The sequence below is a fragment of the Lolium perenne genome, chromosome 3, assembly GCF_019359855.2.
Source record: "Lolium perenne isolate Kyuss_39 chromosome 3, Kyuss_2.0, whole genome shotgun sequence".
Lineage (NCBI taxonomy): Eukaryota > Viridiplantae > Streptophyta > Magnoliopsida > Poales > Poaceae > Lolium > Lolium perenne.
Genome location: NC_067246.2, coordinates 60,705,627 through 60,723,064, shown reverse-complemented (window position 1 = coordinate 60,723,064; position 17,438 = coordinate 60,705,627). Strand labels below are relative to the sequence as shown.

The 17,438-nt window shown below is 50.2% G+C and overlaps 2 protein-coding genes across 2 annotated transcripts; one reads left to right on the top strand and one right to left on the bottom strand.

The window, feature by feature from the left end:
- The first annotated feature begins 6,787 nt into the window (after positions 1-6,787).
- On the top strand, positions 6,788-10,090 carry LOC127341720 (uncharacterized). Its single transcript, XM_051367651.2, has 6 exons — positions 6,788-7,067; positions 7,147-7,381; positions 7,474-7,636; positions 7,720-7,937; positions 8,012-8,372; positions 8,454-10,090. The coding sequence occupies exons 1-6, from the start codon at positions 6,906-6,908 to the stop codon at positions 9,859-9,861; spliced, it is 2,547 nt and encodes an 848-aa protein (XP_051223611.1). The 5' UTR covers positions 6,788-6,905; the 3' UTR covers positions 9,862-10,090.
- Positions 10,091-10,454: 364 nt separating this feature from the next.
- Positions 10,455-14,079, bottom strand: LOC127341721 (coleoptile phototropism protein 1). Its single transcript, XM_051367652.2, has 3 exons — positions 13,190-14,079; positions 10,939-11,250; positions 10,455-10,853 (listed from the first exon to the last, which is right to left on the bottom strand). The coding sequence occupies exons 1-3, from the start codon at positions 13,937-13,939 to the stop codon at positions 10,602-10,604; spliced, it is 1,314 nt and encodes a 437-aa protein (XP_051223612.1). The 5' UTR covers positions 13,940-14,079; the 3' UTR covers positions 10,455-10,601.
- Between the last annotated feature and the right edge of the window lie 3,359 nt (positions 14,080-17,438).

Here is a 17,438-nt window from a genome sequence, read left to right as displayed (position 1 = left end):
CGGAAGAAACCACCAAGGAAGGTGGAGTCCACATGGGACTCCACCTCCATGGCCGGCCAGCCCTAGTGGGGGAGGAGTCCCAAGTGGACTCCCCCTTAGGGGGCCGGCCACCCCCCCACATGGGAGGTGGAAACCCCACTTTTGGTGGGAGTCCTAGATGGGCTAGGTTTCCCCCTCTTATGGAAGGTTTTTGGTTCGGGTCTTATTCGAAGACTTGGACACCAACACTTGGGGATCCACCTATATAATGAGGGGCCAAGGGAGGGGGCCGGCCACCCCAAAGACCACAAGCTGGCCGCCCCATTGAAGTGGCCGGCCACCCCCTCCCAAACCCTAGCCGCCCCCTTCTCCTCCATATCTCCCGCGTAGCTTAGCGAAGCTCCGCCGGACTTCTTCACCGCCACCGACACCACGCCGTCGTGCTGTCGGATTCAAGAGGAGCTACTACTTCCGCTGCCCGCTGGAACGGGGAGGTGGACGTCGTCTTCATCAACAACCGAACGTGTGACCGAGTACGGAGGTGCTGCCCGTTCGTGGCGCCGGAACCGATCGTGATCAAGATCTTCTACGCGCTTTTGCAAGCGGCAAGTGATCGTCTACCGCAGCAACAAGAGCCTCATCTTGTAGGCTTTGGAATCTCTTCAAGGGTGAGACTCGATACCCCCTCGTTGCTACCATCTTCTAGATTGCATCTTGGCTTGGATTGCATGTTCGCCGTAGGAAAATTTTTGTTTTCTATGCAACGTTATCCTACATGACGTTAGCCCTAGCTTTGCGGAGGTGGTAGCACAAGTTAGGGTTGAGTTGAATTGGAATGAGCCAAATGATGGTGTTGAGCTAGAGGGAAGGCATAATGTGGGGTTTGGAATGCACACCCGTTGGAAGATAATGCGTATCAACTCCGAGCAACGTTGGTCCATTTACAAGGAGACGGTGGCCGGGTCACAAGATAAGGCTTTGGAGTTGTTTGCAACCAAGACGGTTGAGGCTCGTATCGAGCTTGACCTTAACCGGCCCTCCTCCCCCGTTCGAGAGAGGACTCCTCCACCCATGAGCCAAGAAGAGGCCACCCAATCTCCCATTGCCCAACGACCTCCGTTGGATAATGAGTATGATGAGCATGACGATGGTGATGATGGTTTCGAGATGAATTGCAACAATATCGGTGATTTGGACAAATATTGGACGCAAGAGGAGATGGACCACTCCATTCCTTATTCCCGATGCTATGCGTCGGACTCGGATGATGATGGACCCGAAGAGGAGGTTGACGAGGATGGCTTCACGGCTAAGGAAGCCGAAAGAGCCGAGATCTTCAAGAAGGTAACCGGACGGGATATCCGGGTACCATTGTTCCGTGATGTTAGTCTTGCGGATGGAGCCGTGGTTGATGGTGGCAAAAGTTTACTTCTTGGAGCTAGGCCACTATCCAAGAGAGATGTGGATGGTAGGACGGCTATGATCTCTAAAGGGCTAACGTTTGATACATTCTTGGAATTGAAGATATGGTTGAAGGAGTTCTCCATTAAGCATCATCGCCCTTACATCGTTGTTCACTCGGACTTGAAGAAGCGGTACACGCTAAAATGTGTGGATAAAAGGTGCCCATGGGTTGTCCGTGCACGACCTTTCAAAAAAGGGCCCTCTTGGCACATAACAAGTTGTGTAGCCACTCACATGTGCCGGGGGCCGAAGCTTGATGGCAAGGATGCACAGCCGGACCACCGTCAACTCACATCCGAGTTCATTGCATACAAGCTCTCGGCGGAGATCTCATCACTTCCTATCATGAGCATTAGGTCCGTGCAAGATACGGTCAAATCCCGGTTTGCCTACGACGTCAAGTACGGGAAGGCATGGAAGGCCAAACAAGCCGCATTCAAGATGTTGTACGGTGATTGGGAGGAAGCATACAACCGTATCCCTAGGTTGTTGTTAGCGATGGCCGCAACTAACCCGGGCATGGTGCATGTGGTGGAGCCTTCCGCAACCAAAATGACATTGCATGATGGTAAAAGAGTGAGGGTATTTCACCGTGCATTTTGGTCATTCGAGCAATGCACGAGGGCATTCGAACATTGTAGGCCCGTCATAGCCGTGGATGGTACCTTCTTGACCGGTCAAGATAAGGGCACACTATTGGTGGCAATAGCAAGTGATGCGAGCAACCGTTTAGTACCATTGGCTTTTGCATTGGTAGAGATTGAGAACAATGATAATCGGCAATGGTTTTTCCATATATTGAGGACGAGGGTCATACCACCCTCAAAGGAAGTGTGTGTCATCTCCGATCGTCATCAAGGAATTCTCAATGCGGTGGAGGTTGCAATTCCCGGCATGCTCCCTTGCATCACCGATGGTGCATGAGGCATTTTTGTGCAAACTTCTACCGGCATGCAAGAGCAAAGAGTTGTCCACCTCCTTCAAGATTGTTGCCTCGCTTACTCTGAGCGCCGCTTCGCAAACCTATACAACGGCTTGCTGAAGCACAAAGACCTCAACGCGGGTGGTCAAGAGTTTCTTCATAGACACCTCATATTTAACTCAAAGTGGGCAAGAGCTTATGATGAGGATGGGAGGAGATATGGCCAAATGACAAGCAACATGGCCGAGTGCTTCAACAATGTGTTGAAGGGTGTCCGTGCATTGCCCGTGACGGCAATCATTCAATACACATTCGAGAAGTTGAATGTCTATTTCCAGAACTACACCGATGAAACGGAGAAGGAAATTGCTAGGAATTGCGAGTTCCCTACGAAGGTTGAAGAGTTCATGGAATTTCAGGCGAGGAAGGCGGACTCCCAAACAGCTACATGTTATGACAATGTTGAATGGATTTACCAAGTGAATGAGCCGGGAGGCACCACACAAGGTGGTGTCCAACATGGAGGCCGGGCTTTCCGTGTGTCCCTAAAGACATGTGAATGCACATGTAGGAGGCCCTCTTTGCTTCATTTGGCTTGCTCCCACTTGCTCACAGCGGCACGCACTAGACGTGTCGACTACAATAACCCGCTCACCGTTAGGGAGTCCGAGTTCTCAATCGAAGCCACAAAGAGGACATGGGCTCCAAGGTTTTCTCCTTACTTGGATCAATCACAATGGCCGGAGTATCATGGAGTGCAAGTTTGGCGATCCGAATGGAAGGTTGTGAAACGTGGAAGAAGAAAGACAAAGAGGTATCACGGAGATATGGATAGATGGGGTCATTCGGAAACAAGTTATTCCAAGAGTCTCGCGAGCCAACTAATTGTGGATCATGCAATAGTAAGGGCCACAATAAAAGGAAGTGCACATCCGGCAAAAAATCAAAGGGCAATGATGCTAGCACAAGTCAAGCATCAAGTAGCCAACAAGCTTCAAATCAACCTCCAAGCCAACAAACCCCAAGCCAACAAGCTCCAAGCCAAACGCGTCAACCTCCTCCAAGCCAAACGCGTCAACCTCCTCCAAGCCAAACGCGTCAACCTCCTCCAAGCCAAACGAGCCAACCTCCTCCAAGCCAAACGCATCAACAAGCTCCAAGCACACAAGCCCAACAGCAACAAACCCCAAGCACACAAGCCCAACGGCAACAAGCTCCTACGCAACAACCTCCAAGGCAACAAGCCTCAAGGCATCAACCACAATGGCGACAAGCTCCAAGGCAACAAAGGATTCACGTAGGGCTTAGTAGAGGTGGCCGTCGCGGTGCTAGTATGCTACGATACCTAGCGGGGCCTTATCCGTATATGTCTCCAAGTTACTAATTGCATTGTACTTTCTATTTTCATATTCCATGACTAACTTTGGTTTTTCAATTTGGTTTACAGGTATGGCAACTCAACCCACCAAGGGGAAGGGAGCATGGGAGGGCAATGAGAAGGACGAGTCCGCTTGGGAGGAGGCGGTAAGGACGGTGCGGAAGAAGGAGAAGGAAGAACTAGAGAGGAAGAAGAAGGAGGAGGAAGACAACAAGATGGCGGAGCGTGCCCGTATGCAAAAACAGTATGAGGAATACATATTGTTCCACAAGAGGAGGAATGCCAAGCTGAAGGCCGAACGGGACCGCGAGGCACGGATAAAATTCCTGAGGAGCTGCCAACTTGAGCAAATTGCGAGGGAGAGGGCCAATAGGATGCACCTAGAGGAGGTGGCTAGGGAGGCTGAACGCATCAAGGAGGAGAGAGCTCAAGCGGAAGCTGCAAAGACGGAGGAGCGCCACCACTTCTTCGATTCGGTCGTTCAGTTGGCTCGTGACTTAAGGGAGAAGGAAGAATTAGCTGAAGAAGCTAAGAAGAAGAAGGCAAGGGGGGAGGGAGCCTTTGTGACGCAGTGATGTCCCTTTGCCTATGTTCTTGTTGTCGAACCTTTATGTTGTGTGAACCTTGATCTTCTCGAACCTTCGTGTCGTTGAACCTTATTGTAATTGAAACCTTGATGTCGTCGAACCTTATTTGTCATTTGAACCATTATGTTGTGTCAATGTGTGGTACATATTCAGTGTAATCTTCTTGTTGTCAAAAAACTGTTGGAATATGGTAGGATTTTCATGGTTTTAACACAAGTCAATGTGCGGCGCCCTTCCCGCCGGCGCCACACATGCAAGTGTGGCGCCCGTGGCATCGGTGCCACACGTGCCAACTTATATGAACTACTGGGTCGAAAACATCCAGGGGCTCCGGACGATAAGTCCTTAGCCGTTTTGGCGACCCTCTTTGTGTGGCGCCCGTGGCATCGGCGCCACACATGCTTGTGTGGAGCCCGTGGCATCGGCGCCACACAAAGAGCCTCGCCAAAACGGCTAAGTCCCAGACGATTTGTCTTACAGTATGTTTTGGGCAATTAGACATGCATGTGTGGCGCCCGTGGCACGGGCGCCACACAGTGCAATGTGGCGCCAGTGGGAAGGGCGCCACACAGTGCAATGTGGCGCCAGTGGGAAGGGCGCCACACATTGACATGTGTTAAAACCATGAATAATCCTACCATATTCCAACAAAACTGCCATCATGTGAAAAGCTATGTCATACACACATCATATCAACAGCCATTTTGTACACACATCATGGACATACCATCATCATACCTAACATCGTAGCACATAGTTTCATACAATTTAAGATAGCATTCAAACAACACGAAGCAACGAAGATAGAGTTGACAACACTCGACGATCTAACTATCGGTGTCGGAGCCGGATTCGCCGGTGTGGGGATAGTGCACACGGCAGGCGGTGTCGTCGAACACCTTGACGATCATCTCGCCGTCCCCCTCGTACAGAAGGTGAGTCGGCAGCGGGCTCGAGGTGGAGGTCACGGGCGAACTTGTCCCACCCCGTGTGCAGGTACATCTTGCCACGCCCGTCGAACAGACCTCCACGGACTGCGGCGTGTTGCGCCTAGCCTCCCGTAGTCGCAAGTGCGCCGGCTCGTGGTCGTCGACGAACTCGGCGAACTTGTCCCAGAGCCGCTTGATGCCGAGTGGGTCGTTGTCGATGTGGAGGAGGAACTCGAAGCGGCGTTCCTCATGCGAAGACGAGGAGGATGCGGTGACGGTGACCGTGGGGCCCTTCTTTGCTCCACCGCGGCGGCCCCTTCCCCGGCCCGGGGGGCGCGCAGGACCGCGGCGGCCCCTTCCCCGGCCACCGGGACCGGCCATCCTACATGTTTACATTTTTGAACCATATTACGATCCATTCCACTAACAAATATGAGTTACTCCATCACAAATACTAGGCATACATGTGGATTCATACACATACATACATAGAGTTCATACACATACATGTGAAATTTCATATGTAGATTTCTACAAATCTATGGTTCAAACACATGCATACATGAGGCTACCATCTCCAACACAAACAATACAATATAGAGTGCACAAAAGAAAAAAAACATATCTAGGGTTCATGTCCAAATATAGCCCGATCTATGAAATTAGTGGATGAATGGAGAAGATTTGAAGGAGATTACCTTGACAAATGGATGGGGAACGATCTCCACGGACAGATCTGACGATTTGGTGGTGGATTTGGTGGGGGAGAGGAGGAGAGAGAGAACCGGGAGTGGGAGAGGAGGAGAAGAACAGAGGGAGGAGAAAGAAGAAGGGTCGGTGGGGGCGCGCGCGCCCAAACTTAAGTGAATGTGTGGCGCCCTTGCCACGGCGCCACACTTTCAAAGTGTGGCGCCGGCGAGCGCGCCACTCGTCGCCACGTCGGATCGGGGTCACCAGCTCAGCGTCGACGGGCCACGTCGGATGGGTGTGTGGCGCCAGGGCCAGGGGCGCCACATGGACATGTGTGGCGCCCGTGAGGGGGGCGCCACACAAAAGGGTTAGATCCGTGAAATAGTTTCGCCGGAGGATCAGTCTGTGCTTTTCTTTCAGTTTTGGGTTATTTTTGTGTAAATCGCCTAGTATGTACTACTATACTTATTAAATTAGGATGGACAGCGGCGGTCCCTGTGTGGGCGCGTTATGTTGTTTTGTAACGGCGAGACATGCACGGACAAAAAATCAATGCCAACTCATCAAGGCATTTCCCCCACATTAATCAGCATTATCTCGTACACTACTACTCCACCAGTACAACTCCAGCTGTACACTTTCTGCAGGCACTCATCGTCAATTACAGCGCCAGATCGGAGTTCGGACAAGAGAAAAAAATGCCGCCCTGCCGTCCGTCCCCACACACCAGCCTCACCCGCCCCACCGCAGCGTGCCCCTCACGTGACGTGCCCAGTTTGAAGTTGAACCATCCCCAACGGCTCTCTGCCCCGTCGCCGTCCATCTCGGCCTCTCGACCGTTGCACGCACCGCAGCCGCAACGCTCCTCCGCAAGAAAGCAAAATCACTCGCCTGTATTTTACTCCCGACCGCACTCACCACAGTGCCACAGTGCTCCGGAAGAGACTGGATCATCGATGGCGGCGTTCACGGAGGAGGAGAGGGCGGTGGACGACGCGCTGGGCTACCCCAAGGCCTACGCCAGGCTCTGCCGCGGCGCCGCCGGCGGGGCGCTCGGCCTTCCCTACGCCCACGGCCCGCCGCACGCATTCCTCCCCTACGTCCTCCAGCCCCACGAGGTACGCACCGCTCGAATCTGCTCGATCCACCATGGCGCCGCCATGGTCTGACTCCGATCGAATCCGTGTCGCTGCGCAGGCGCTGCGGGCCAAGGACCTGAACGAGACGTTCCCGGTGCTGGACCCGGACGCGGCGCCCACGGCCAACCCGCGCGGCTTCGCCAACCTCCTCTGGAAGCAGCTCGACCACCTCGGCAACGCCGGCTTCGACCCGGCCCTCTTCCGGGTCGACGCCCACGGCAACGTCCTCTACCTCCACGCCGACTCCGCCTCGCCGCTCGCGTGGGACGTCGCCCACTGGTTCCCCTGCGCACGTAAGAAGAGCAACCTCACCCACCACTGCTTTCGTGTTTCGTTTCTCCCTCCCGGGGTCTCTGTTACGGTTCTGAACTTCTGAGTTCTGCAGGAGGAGGGCGCACGGTCCCGAGCAACCTACGGGTCTTGCAGCTGCAGGTGTCCAGGAAGAGGCACAACAAGCTCGAGTTCCTCGTCCCCTGGTGGGATCTGCAGCTCGGCATCTCCGTCAACCAGTTCCTCTCCATCTTCGCCTCCAAGAACGCCGATTTCAGGTAGCACACCTGTCCTCCACTCCTGCGTCCACAGCATTCAGTTCGCTGGTCACCGATGGGTTGTTGTTCCTCAAACCGTGCAGGAACAGAGCCTTCGCGTTCCTCTTCGCCGACGGCTCCAACGAGGAGCTGAGCGCGGTGCAGGCGGTGGAGGGACACGCCTTCCCGCACCACTTCTCCGAGATGAAGAACAAGGTCGGCCTCGCGCCCGCCGCCATCGTTTCCGCCAGGGGATCCGACAGTTCCGTGCTCAAATCACTCGACGCCAACAGACCGGTCAGGTCCAACTACCCCTTGATCGGTATGCAACTTTTCAGAGAATTTCTTGCATTTCGTTGCGTCTGGTACAGCACTAACTGAGTCTTCTTGCTGCAGCTGCCAAGAAATTCTCGGGCGAGAAGGACGACAACTCGGCGGCGCACGGGCACGGGGCGAAAGAGAACAACAACCCAGATGTCGACGGCTACATCAGCAACCCGTACCTGTCCATAGCCATGGCCAGGGACTCGCTGAGGCAGCGCGAGGAGTCCAAGAAGAAGCAAGCGGAGCTCGCCGAATTGGAGGACGAGGTGACGGAGATGCAGCACAAGACTGAGGAGGACAGGGTGGCCATCCAGGACCTGGAGGCGCAGCTCATCAAGAGGCGTCGGCGAGTCGAGAAGTGCCGCCGCTTGGCGGATGCCCAGTCCAACTACAAGGCCGTGCTGGAGAAGATGATCAGAGACGCCATGCACCAGTAAGGCTCATCTTCTTATGAACAGACAACCAAGACCTGATAGTTTTGTTGAATCTAATTTTCTTGTGGTGCGAAATGCAGGAGTGTTGTGTACAAGGAGCAGCTTAGGCTGAACCAGGCTGCAACTAGTACTCTGATGGCGAGACTGGAGGCCCAGAGGGCAATGTGTGACTCGTCTGAAACCGAGCTCCGCAAGAAGTACCAGCACAAGGATGATCTGGAGAGGCAGGTGAGGCCTTTCATTGATCAAGCGAGGAAGAGGTACCGGGTCGATGATGAAATTCAAGAGGAAAGGCACTGTGAGAGTGCAAGGTACTTGCCAGAAAGAAGATTCAGGAGCAGCCCTCTCAAACAGGAGCTGAGAGTTTTCCTGGAGCAGGATCAGAGGAATTCAGATGCATATGTTTCCCTGGAGGAAGAAGAAATTGGTGAAGGAACTCCAGCAATGGGCTATGTCAACAATGAATCTTCCAAGGTGATTAACTTCCCAAGGAGGTCCATCACCACTGAAGAGAATAACACATGCTACGTTGAAAGAGGAAGAGCGTCAGTGAGGGAGAAGCTAGAACAATCTGCGATCAGGGAACGGCATCGAAGCAGGGGAAGGGAAAGAAAGGAAACCATGGCATCAAGGGGGATTGGTGGTGGTACACCTATCAGGTCAAGAGATAATAGGGGCAAGGCAGCCATGCTTGAGTCTGAAACTGAAAAATCTTATGCAAGCCAGACAGTCTCATTGCCAAGGACCTCCTCGGTTCCACCAAGTCCTCCATACAGAGCGAGCGGCGCATATGGAATGCCAAGGTATCCCACAGAGCAGTCACTACCCTTGCAAAAGAATCACGCTCTTCATCCTCGACGTGTTGGCAGATCAGAAGTCAATGAAAACATGAACCACAGTGGTAAAGGCAATGTGGATAAGTGGCTTCATATGCTCATGGAGGACCAGCAAGAAGGAAATGAAGTGTACCATTCTTCGGAAGAACACGGTGGTAGCGAGGAGGATGCTTCGGATGAGCAGCAAGTGCAAAGCAGAATCAATGACGACGACGAGAGCTGCAGGAATGAGATCACTGAATGTTCTGAAGAAATTGTTGATGCTGGTGGCGGCAAGACAGCTACTCACCATGGCACTCCAAGATACAGGAACTGCAGGGATGGGATCACTGAATTTTCTGAAGAAATCGTCGACGTCGGTGCCGAGATCGCTTCTCACCATGGCACTCCAAGATGCAGGAATAGCTTTGAAACTAGTAAGGATGAGAAAGTGGAAAAGAAGATTTGGTTCCCTAGATCCGACAGCGGCAGGGGTTTTCGGTCTCTGCCTTCCTCACCTTCAAAGATCCTGGGAATGAGAAGAGGTGTGGAGAAACAGAAGGTGGCCGGTGGCGATGACAACAGATATGGGTATGAGGATTCAGTGTCCACGAGCAGTAGCAAGTTCCTCAGCAAATGCAGGCAGGCTATCAAGAAAGCAGTACACAAATGAGGCAATCTCACCCTGTTTATTCTTTTAAACATGTGTTTACGTTTGTGTGAACTACCATTATTTGTTCATGTAGTTGAATAAGTTAGTTAGCGAGGCATAGAAGACAGAATTCTGTCAGAGGCCCAATCTGTAAAATGCGAACATTTGTGGTTACAGATCACCCTTGTGTGATCAGAATATGTGTGTTCATCTATTTGTTGATCTGTGAAAAAAAGATTATATTCAGAAACCGCTTGCAACAAGTAAGTGATCCAGCTCGCAAAGTTCTGCCTGTAACATGTGAAACTGGGCATTTGTGGTTAATGATCACTTTGTGTGATCAGATTGTAGTGTTTGTAACTGTTCTTTGATTCGAGAAACATTTGCGGCTAGTGATCACCCTTGTGTGATCAGACATCAGTGTGTCTGTGTGTGTGTATACAAAACTATTTGCCTATCTGTGAAAAAAAATCATATTCGGAAAATATTTGCTTCTGTACCAAAAGTTAGTGAGGCCTAGCTTGCAGACAACTACTTGGCCTGTAACAAGTGAAACTGAACATTTGTGGTTAGTGATCACCCTATGTGATCAGATTGGAGCCTGTAAAACTGTCTTTGGTTTGTGAAAAAAAATCTTAAATTCATCTTGTTCATGATCTGCCATAGCAGGAACACCAACGCCAAGGAAGAATTGAAAGAGAAGGAGAAGCAGAAACGAATAAACACCCCTGTAAATTCAGCAGCGCCGGCTTCAGATTCCATCACGACATGGACTTGCGCCACTTCGGGGTCCGCCGAGTTGGCGTCGGCGTCGCCAGGCCGGCCCTGCCCTTCATCCCGCTCCCCGGCGTTCGCCGCTCCATGCCGCTCTCCGACTCCTCGATCCTCGCGACGTCCGCGCTCATGCCGCCGCCGCCGAACCAGAACGTGGTCCACTTGAACCCACCGCCGCCGCGCCGCCTCCTCTCCGAGCCCAGCCTCTCCACCTGCTCCTGCAGCGCGCTGCACTGCACCTGCAGCTCCAACCTCGTTAGCTCCGGCGACATGATAACGCTGCACTGAAGATTGAACTGTCAAAGCTGGAAAATGTCCAAGAACCTGGAGCCTGGCGACGTCCTCGCGCAGGCGGCGCATCTCCTGGTGCTGCGCTAGCACCTCGCGCTTGGAGGGGCACCGGCTGCTGCTGGAGTGGGGGTCGAGCGCGGCCGCCTGGCTGGCGCCGCTTAAGGAGGCGCCCAGGTCGGCGAGGCGGTTCAGCTTGCCGTGCTCCGAGAAGAGCACCTGCATCACGGAGCGCACCGGCAGCCGGTCGTTCTGGACGGCGTGCGCCGCCGCCTCCGCCGACAGCTTCCGCGCGTCGATCAGCCTCCACAGCGACTTGCGCTCCTCTTTCCCGGCGCCTGGGTGTGCCTGGGTACGCCATCGATCGAAACCACGAGATCAGAAAATGAACATGCTGCACTCAAAGGATGACAATGAACAATCTTTTTGTGATCTGGATTTTGCGTCCAGTAATATTCCACGAACACGTTAAACTTTCGGAATGAGCGTGGCTATGATGGTCTAATCTGATCGTACAATACCGCATGATTAATCTGGCGCGCGAATCTGTACTGTGCAAGCAGCAGCAATGCCAAGATTTGGGACGACAGAGACTACACTGTAAAAAATGCAGAAGAACAATGGAGCAGATTTCCACTGCCGCGCGATCTGAAACTGCTAGAGTTTCCATACAGGCGCAGGCCCACGAAATCAAAAGATGAATCTCGTCTGACATGGCAGCTCGGTGAAATCTATAAGCCTGCCTTGCTCGTGTCTGCAATATTCCTGAAACAGTTGCAGGCACATCTTACCTGACAACTACATCTAGAGATGAATACGCAGCAGTGTGTGGATAAGAACAAAATGCACCAGACTGCCAAATTCGATAATACATAATGTTTTGTTGTTTAGCAGTAGGAGCTCACGTGACCTATCTCCTAATTAAGGTTTGTTCTTCATCACTCAAGAAAAGTGGAATAGTTCATCACCAAGTAAACACACCATCAGGCTCAAAGTGATCGAACCAGTATGGTATCACCATCAGATAAGAAGAGTTTCCACCACAATCTCATCATATGAGAAGAAGAATGTAAACTAGTACTCCATATAAAATGTACTGGTCTTTTGTTCGAAGCTAACGCAGAAAACAAAACTATGTACACCCTAGGAATGTCAAATACTTATGTATTACCGCCGTACCATAGAACAAAGCATATAAATATAAATTTATTTTAAAATCAACATTTTCTAAGTTTAACTAAGTTCAATGACAAATATATGAACATCTACATTACCAAATCTATATCGATAGATCCAACATATGATGTATTTTCTTAGTGTATTTATCAAATATAAATATTGATATTCTGTGTATATTTAGTATGTTTTGACTTTTGACTAAAAATATATGTCTTGTTTTTTTGGAATAGATGTAGTACTCCCTTCTGCCCAAAATATATTGCACATAAGGTTTGGTCAAAGTCAAACTTTGTAAAATTAATCTATGTATATTGATAAAATTATGAATATATACGATGTCAAACTAATATTATTAGAATTTTTATGAAATATATTTTTAAATTATACTTATTTGGTATCGTAAATGTTTGTACTCCCCCAATTCATATTACTTGTCGCTAGTATATATGGATGTATCCAACACTAAAATATATCTAGATACATCTATATTAGTGAAAAATTAATATGGATCTGAGTGAGTATAATTTTTTATATGCTTGGTCAAATTTTGCAAAGTTTAATTTGGATGAAAAATCATGCGCAACATATTGTAGGGAGGAGGGAGTATGTATCATTAGGCGCTAAGTGTATAACTAGTTAATAGCACCTCCGTTCAAATGAATAATGCCTATATCAAACCATGTAAAGTTTGACCAAGTTTTTACTAAAAATTATTAACATGCAAAATACAAAATCAATATAGTTAGATATATCATGAAATAAATTTTCGTATGATACCTGTAGAGTATTATAGTTGTTGATAGATTTCTTTTTTAAAAAAATTACCTGACGAAAATAATATAAGTCTTATTCATTGAAACAGAGTACTGTTTTTTACTGTACAGTATATGATATTTATGCCGGATACATTAATACTGTATATGACACGCCGGTGCACCGTCCCATGCAAAATGCAGTGGTCAAACACAAAAACAAATGTACTTGCCTCACAGGTTCTCACGTAGTCTTTGGCGATTGACCAAAAGTACAAACGGCATCGAGAAAGAAAACACTACCTGAAGATGAAAACAGAAACGGAATTAAGCGAGTGCGTGGCATGCACGGTCACCTTGAGGTAGGTGTCGACGGCGCGGTAGAGCGCGTCATCGGCGGCGCGCGCGTGCGCGGGCACGGCGCGAGCGAGCTCCTCCAGCTCAGCGGGCCGCAGCCCGGCCTCGAGCGCTGCCTCCGCCAGATACGCGTCCACGAGCCTGGCCACCCTCGCGCTGGCGCCGCCGCCGGCGCCCTTGCCGCCCTCCTTGAGGAACCCGCGCACCAGCCGCAGCACCAGCGGCACGTCCAGCAACGTCGCCGGCGCGTGCCCGGACGCCGGCACCATCACGGCGGCCAACGACGCCTGGTCCAGCCGCCGCGCCGCGCGGGCCTCCAGCTCACGCAGCAGCGCCGCGTCCGCGCCCACCATGCTCCCCGCCCGGAGCAGCCTGAGCAGGAAGTCGCAGGTGATGCCGTCATCGGCCGCGGAGTCCGGCGGCGGGAGCGCGGCCACGAGGGACTCCAGGAGGAGGCGCTTCTTGAGCCACGTCGCGGTGGGGCTCTCCGGGGGCAGGAGGAAGCGGCCGGAGGCCGACGAGGCCACCTCCGGGAGCCACTTGGCGGCGTAGTGGGACAGCACGCTCGCGAGCAGGTCCGGGCGGGGCTTGGACTTCACGGCCGCCACGGTGCGCGCGAAGCTCTCCACGTCGTTGACGCACGTGTCGTCGACGCCGGCGAGAGCCCACGGCTCCGCCGGCAGCGGCGCGGTGCCGCGAGCTCGAGGCGACGATATCCTTGGACTGCGGCTCTTCGACGACGACTTCATGGTTCCCCGCTAGCTCAGAGCTCGGCTACTTCAGGTTCATGGTGAGTGCATGGTACGTGCGTTGTGCGCCTGCACCGGTATATGGACCAAGGAGCAAGCGAGGCTGTGTCATGTGTGTGGGCGAGAGATGGTGACACAGCGGAGATATGTCGCACTGTCGCAGAAGTGGACGCCCATGATACACGGGAGAGTTTCCGAGTGAAATGCATGGTAGTGGTAGGTTGCAGTACTATGTACAGCTACCATCCATGGATGTCTGGACCAACAGTACCATGTGTGTCATATTGTCCTAGTTCCACATGTACTACTACTACCTAGGTATGTATATGTTCATCACTACATTTGTACAGTGTCACACATGTATAATTTAGCTTGCACGTTCCAATTTCTTAGTAACTCTTTTGGAGAGTTTTTCGTGTAATTTACACGACTGAATTTTTTTCTGAAACGGAATTTCCACAAATGAATGTGTTTTCGTTGTAATAAACGAAGGAAACAACTGGTCAGCACAACGGCAAAATAGTTTAAAACTAATTAGAAAAAATGGTATTGTGATAATTTCACCGGAATGCAATACGCAACCTATAGACTATAGTCATTGTTGTCAAGGTCAGGAATGGTGAAAAAGCTAAATTTTGGTCTTGGTATCGGTTAGGAGGCCTTTGGCCAAAAGTTATTGCACCAAAAATCTTCAAAAGATCAACAAGAAAGAATTGCACGTTTCGAAAGTCCCCTGAGAAGAAGTTTTGGGCAAACCAAAAAAAAATACCAAAGAAGGTTTTCAAATTGAGCGCATTCAACAATTTATCACCCTACGGGAATTGCTCTAGGACATCCACCTTGCCCATGACGCGCCCGACACAATTCATTGGAAATTCATGGATGATGGCAAATAGTCCGCTTCCATCGGCATACAAAATGCAATTTAAAGGACACATATCAACAACTATCAATGCCTCGGAACGAGAGTTTGGGCTCCCCCTAAGTGCAATTTTTTGTTAGGTTGGTATATAGTGCAAAATATAATTCGGACGGTGGATAGACTCCGAAAAAGAGGGTGGTCCAATGTGGAAATTGCCCCGTTTGCAACAAAGTGCAATAATTGGTTGCTCATCTCCTCTCCAAGTGTAGATTTAGCACAATAATGTCAAAGGGGATCCTCTCGTGGTGTGGTATCAATGACACGTTCATGGCTCATTGGGCCACCAAAGCCTCCGTTGAGGTTTGGTGATCAAAAGTTGCTCTAGAGGAAGGGGAGGAGAGGAAGGCTATGGCCTCAATGATCATGTTAATCTCGTAGGAAATTTGAAAGGATCATGACGCTATAGTATTTTTCCACCTTTCTTCTCCCACACTTTATTGTGGTCGCACATCTTACAGAGCAGGCAAAAGCTTGGAACCTCGCCAGGGTAACTTTTTTAAGTAATGCAATTTCGCGGGAGTAGGATTCTAGCAAAATCTTATGGCTTGGCTTAGGCAAATGTTCTAAAGCCTTCTCCTTAATTAATAAAAATTGCAAGTCTTATGCCTTGTTTCAAAAAGAAAACAGTAGTGATTATGATTTCTTAACAGTTGGTTATTTGTACCGACATGGGCAGATTTTTTGTTTATCTAACTGAGTAATGTGAGAATTGCATATGTTTCCTTTTATTGCGGATGCTATATGTATACTGTACACCATATGTTAAAGATAAGAAATCAGTCTTAGCCCATGTTTCTAGCTAGGCTGTCGTTGATCTAAAACCAAGTTACCGAAATTGTCTAGCTAGCTAGGCTGTTGTCGCAACTGAAATTTCTTGCTCACGTGAAGCGATTAAGCAAACTGGTTATTCATATTCATCTCATCTCACCAGTTTTCGTGGCTAGGCTAGCTTCATTGTTCACTGTTGTGGTTTAACCAAGTCACGGATGGACACCCATCGTCCTCCCCAACCGAGATACCACCTCCGGCGCTATATTTAGCAGCAACGATCGAAGAGAACAAAGCGGATAAGCTGTCAGAGGGTCGGTAGCGACAACACACATCATGTTCAAATGCACGCAAATATTCCCATTCTCAGTCCCGTGCGAGCAGAGCTTCAGTGAGCCCCTGTTCACGCAAAATCAGAGTGATGGGGTACTAGCAGTAAAGGCAACGTATGTACGCCTACGCCTACCGTAGGGTGTAGACGTATTACATACCTAACCTGACATCGACGCAACGGAACGGACCAAGAAGTTTGTCGCTTGCTCATATGTTTCTTGTCTGAGTAGGTGCATGGCCAACGGTCTAGATCTGCTTGGTTTTTATGTGCACTCTTTTTCACTGGATCGACAACGGAGACGTCAACCATCATAGCGATAATTTCTTGTACAAGCGCTCCCGATCTGGAGAAGATAGGTTGCTATAAGTGGCTTTGGCGGCTCCTTCATTTCGATAAGACCTACAAATTAGGAATGGCGGGGCCTTCCTTTCCCCCTCACGTGGACGCGATGGCGGGCCGTGGAGGGCAGCCTGCTTGGCAAGAGGCACGTCGGCAAGGTCTTCAGTGGCGTGGCGCGTCTGAATGGCAGCGACATCCTTCTCGCAGAAGTGGTGGCGGTTTCAAGCGGTGCGAGTTCCAGGCGACCTTTACCTGATGGTTGGTCGACATAGGAACATGGGGCAGGTTCTCGGTGGTGGTGGCGCAGTGTGGCTATCGGGCTACTCGGGTGAAATGGACAAAACTGACCCTGGATGCAACGAAAACCATGAAATAAACTCGTCGTGAAACTACTTCACGGGACTAACCCTTTCGGATAGCGTCTATGCTAGTGGTGCTATACACTACAGTGTTGCGCCCATGGGGGCGGCGCTACAAATCCTGCCAGCGTGGCCAGGCGAGCCTAGGTCGTAGCCCAACCTGGGTCATGAAACCGCTTGCATGGGCGGTACTCTATTGACTACAATGGCGCTTTCAAATGCACTATGCACGTTCTAGGTATTTGCCTGTCGCCTTCTCTCCCCTGACCCGACGGCTCCTCCCCCCCCCCCCCTCCCCCCCTCTCAAATCTGTCAAAGATTACTTAGATTCGTCAAATCTGGCGGTGGATTTTGTTCCCAACCACTTCCTGAAGGTAATCTCCTCTGTTTCCCTCCTTTTTATCCAAAGAAACCATCACTTTTTTCCTTTTTGTGCAAGATTAGGTGAAACCCTAGTATTTGATGGATTCGTTTTGTGAATGGAATATTGAAATTATGAGTGGTGATTAATATGCGTATATGACTATGTAATCATTTGGTAACATTGTTATGAGGATTCCATGTGTATCTATGTGTATACGGGGGATTCCATGTGTGGATGACTATATGTATATGTGAGGATTCCATGTGTACCTATGTATGGTATCAAAACAATGCTCCCGTATTAGTTTATAAGGTGAGATAGAGGTCTCATATTTTCTTAGAACAAATTTTTGTATGGTAATTGTGTCGGAAAAATAGTTTAATGTCTAATTGTTTAAAAATATAGGATGGTGT

What these genes read in the sequence shown, in the direction of transcription:
- LOC127341720 (XM_051367651.2), top strand. Translation starts at nt 6,906, where the DNA reads ATGGCGGCGTTCACGGAGGAGGAGAGGGCGGTGGACGACGCGCTGGGC. An exon ending in CCACTGGTTCCCCTGCGCAC is followed by an intron (nt 7,382 to 7,473) that starts GTAAGAAGAGCA and finishes TGAGTTCTGCAG; the next exon opens with GAGGAGGGCGCACGGTCCCG. An exon ending in TCCAAGAACGCCGATTTCAG is followed by an intron (nt 7,637 to 7,719) that starts GTAGCACACCTG and finishes CAAACCGTGCAG; the next exon opens with GAACAGAGCCTTCGCGTTCC.
- LOC127341721 (XM_051367652.2), bottom strand. Translation starts at nt 13,939, where the DNA reads ATGAAGTCGTCGTCGAAGAGCCGCAGTCCAAGGATATCGTCGCCTCGA. An exon ending in CCGTCGACACCTACCTCAAG is followed by an intron (nt 11,251 to 13,189) that starts GTGACCGTGCAT and finishes TGGCGTACCCAG; the next exon opens with GCACACCCAGGCGCCGGGAA. An exon ending in AGGACGTCGCCAGGCTCCAG is followed by an intron (nt 10,854 to 10,938) that starts GTTCTTGGACAT and finishes TTGGAGCTGCAG; the next exon opens with GTGCAGTGCAGCGCGCTGCA.